This window comes from Xyrauchen texanus, unplaced genomic scaffold (genome assembly GCF_025860055.1).
Source record: "Xyrauchen texanus isolate HMW12.3.18 unplaced genomic scaffold, RBS_HiC_50CHRs HiC_scaffold_550, whole genome shotgun sequence".
Taxonomy (NCBI): Eukaryota; Metazoa; Chordata; class Actinopteri; order Cypriniformes; family Catostomidae; genus Xyrauchen; species Xyrauchen texanus.
In genome coordinates, this window is record NW_026266523.1 from 1 (window position 1) to 3,645 (window position 3,645).

General features: G+C 39.5%; 1 protein-coding gene across 1 annotated transcript; it reads right to left on the reverse strand.

The window, feature by feature from the left end:
* Nucleotides 1–339: 339 nt before the first annotated feature.
* Nucleotides 340–3,645, reverse strand: LOC127642327 (cytochrome c oxidase assembly factor 7). Its single transcript, XM_052124931.1, has 3 exons — nt 3,266–3,645; nt 2,984–3,124; nt 340–1,600 (listed from the first exon to the last, which is right to left on the reverse strand). Exons 1-3 carry the CDS (start codon nt 3,369–3,371, stop codon nt 1,158–1,160), a joined length of 690 nt encoding a protein of 229 aa, XP_051980891.1. The 5' UTR covers nt 3,372–3,645; the 3' UTR covers nt 340–1,157.

The window sequence follows — 3,645 nt, forward strand, 5'->3', positions numbered from 1 at the left end:
TGTCAAGTACTAGGAAGTGTAATCAAACTTGTAATCGTCAATTCAATTTTGGTCTGTTCACACCCAAATCCATCTGAATCACTTCAGAAGGCATTGATTTTACCACTGGAGATTTATGAATTACCTTTATGCAGCATTTATGTGCTTTTTGGACCTTCGAATCTCTGGCTACCATTCACTTGCATTGTATGGACCAACAGAGCTGAGATATTCTTAAAAAAACTGTGTTCAGCAGAAGATAGAAATTCATATACATCTGGGATGGCATGAAGGTGAGTAAATGATGAAAGAACTTTCATTTTTGGGTGAACTATCCCTTTAATGTTTACATAAATATGTTTCTTGTGAGCAACTTTAACTTTTACTTGAGTCAAATTCCATGAAGGTGTCTTTACCTTTAGTTAACAATGAAGATTTGGTACTTTACACAACACAGTTGTCTATACTAAGATACAAAATGATCAAATGAGTTACATAGACCAGTGGTTCCTAACTGCTAGGTTGCACCTACAATGCTAAATACAAATAATAAAATACAACTAGCCATATTATTATGCACAGATATCAAAATAAATAGGTTTATCAGTATTTAAAAGGGAGGAGAAAACACCTCTGAAGGTTGAGCATTGGCAGATGGTAACATTATGCCCTAATCTTTGAAAACCATGAAAAACAGAACTATATGCCAAGTAAAAGAAATACAAATTTGGTACAGTGTTGGCTCAGCAAGAAGCAGAATCAGTTCTGAATCACTAACAACAAAAACCCTTAAGTATTGTATGTGTACTCATTTTAGTTTGAGTGTGCCTCCCTCTTGTGGCCATTTTATGTATATGGTTAATCTCCTATAACAACTCACAGTTTAGTTTATCTGCCATATCCATAGAATATTACAAAAACCAGAGCACTAAATATCCTCCATCTCTGTGTTATATCAGGTCTCAGACAAGAATCACAGTTATGAGAGTACAGTATCAAAGAAAACATTTATTAACATCATTGATGTTGCTTTTATAAAATGATAAGAAAGCCCATTGCATGATGCCATTGAGTGACAGCAAGCACATATGTCAACAGGCACCAATACACTGGTCTCGATCTATGATTACTGATGCATAAAATCAGTTGCATCTGACAACAACCTTAACACAGTTATCTCACTCCCCAAATTTCAGCTGCCTTTCCTTCTGCTGTCCGTGGAGCTCCCGAGCTCTGTTCTTCAGCTCCTCTGCTTTCTGATCATCCTTATCCGTCCCATCGCCCAGTTTGTACATTCGGCTGGCATTGGAGCAGCCCCATACGTGTCCTAGCTCACAGGCTCGCAAGGCATACTTTAGAGCCAACGGCATGTTTTTGTCCACCCCTTGAGACCCCTGGATCAAAAGGGCGCTCATGTTGAAACAGCTGGGGGCGAAGCCTCCCTCACACGCCTTCTCATAATACTGACGAGCCACCACTGGGTCTGTGCCTCCCTCCATGGCTCTCCCGTCGTGGGCAAGCAGTGCAACATTATGGCAGGCGTCCACAGACTTCTTCCCTTTGGCGTTACATGCCTTCATAAAACAGGAGTACGCTGTCTTTAAACACTCGGTCATGCCACCTGATGTGAAAAGATGATGTCAGATGTATAAAGGTTAGCTTATAGTCACAGTCACTTGATATTACTCCTTTTCAACTGCTACAAAACAGATCTCAGATCTGCTAAAACTCATGAGAACTTATTAACTCAATACTGTAATGCATATTTCTTTTTTTAAATCTCATTCTTATTATTGTAATGTGAAAAAAATATTTTGAAAATATTAAGTATTTAAACATCAGTCTCGTTCATTAAAAAACAATCATAACTCCATTGGCTTTTAAATTGTTGTTAAACTTTTAAGTAAATAAAATATATGACTAAAAACGTTTAAAAAAATTTTTTTTTTCTTAAATAGAAACAAATGTCCCAATGCAAAATTCTTAAAGGTCCAAAATACATGCTTAATTTTCTTTATGCAATATATATATATATATATCAAATTACACCGATCAGCCACAACATTAAAACCACCTGCCTAATATTGTGTAGGTCCCTTTTGTGCTACGAAAACAGCACCAACCCGCATCTCAGAATAGCATTATGAGGGGCCTGGGTAGCTCAACGAGAATTGATGCTGACTACAACCCCTGGAGTTGCGAGTTCAAATCCAGGGTTTGATGAGTGACTCTAGCCAGGTCTCCTAAGCAACCAAATTAGCCCGGTTGCTAGGGAGAGTAGAGTCACATGGGGTAACCTCCTCGTGGTCGTAATTAGGGGTTCTTGCTCTCAATGGGGTGCATGGTAAGTTGTGTGTGCATCGCAGAGAGTAGCATGAGCCTCACATGCGGAGTCTCCACTGCGTCATGCACGATGAGCCACATGATAAGATGCGCGGATTGACTGTCTCAGAAGCAGAGGCAACTGAGACTTGTCCTCCACCACCCGGATTGAGGTGAGGAAACGCACCACCACGAGGACCTACTAAGCAGTGGGCTTGAGCATTCCAAATTGGGAGAAAGGGGATAAAAAAAAGGAATAGCATTCTGAGATGATATTCTTCTCACCACAATTGTACAGAGCGGTTATCTGAGTTACTGTAGACTTTGTCAGTTCGAACCAGTCTGGCCGTTCTCTGTTGACCTCATCAACATGCATTTCCATCCGCAGAACTGCTGCTCACTGTTTTTTGTTTTGTTTTTTGGGGGAGTTTTGGCACCATTCGGAGTAAATTCTAGAGATTGTTGCGCATCAGCAGTTACAGAAATACTCAAACCAGCCCATCTGGCACCAACAATCATCCATGCTCCAAATCACAGAGATCTAATATATATATATATATATATATAATTCAATATTAAAATAGTAAATTGCATGGTCTCTACTCTGGCATTCATAATGCTTTCTTTAATAAATAATTTCAGTTATAATTAATGATTTCACCAAGCCCAGGATTGACTTTACCTTTGCCAGTGACATGATAAGCCCCAAGCTTATAGCAGCTCTCTCCATATCCATTCACCTGGCAGTTATGCTTGAGCACCTGTGCAGTGGACTCATAGTTCTTCTTCACACCCTCCAAATAATCAGCCAACCTCTGACACCCTAGTACAGAAAGAAATGAATAATGAAATAAGATAAGACACATAAAGTTGCAATGAATGAAGTAGGAAAACTAAAGCTAGAAAAAAAGCTTCGAGATTTAGTTCAGCACCACCACGATGAGACAGCGCTAAAACAACCTACCTTCAGGGTCTTTCTCCCGGTAACACTGATAACTGTATTCCACCCCTAAATTATCCAAGAACTGCTTGACCTCCTTTTCGTCCTCAAAGTTAATTAAGCCGGCCATTTGTTAAGAGATTCACGACCACTGTATACACAGTTGATTACACTGAAGGTCTTACGTCAAGCAACTCTTGACCTTGATCACTGACTAGTTGTGCAAGAAAAGGAACAATCAACGCATCCGTTGATTTCAGAAATGAATAGAGTACAAAACATAGAGATCCTTTAAGTTCAAATTAGACGTGCGTTGTGTGATATTGAAACACTTGTAAAACAACGTGCAAGTAAATCGCATGCACAGAAGCCGGATAACGCTTCCTACTTTGTCAATTGTCACG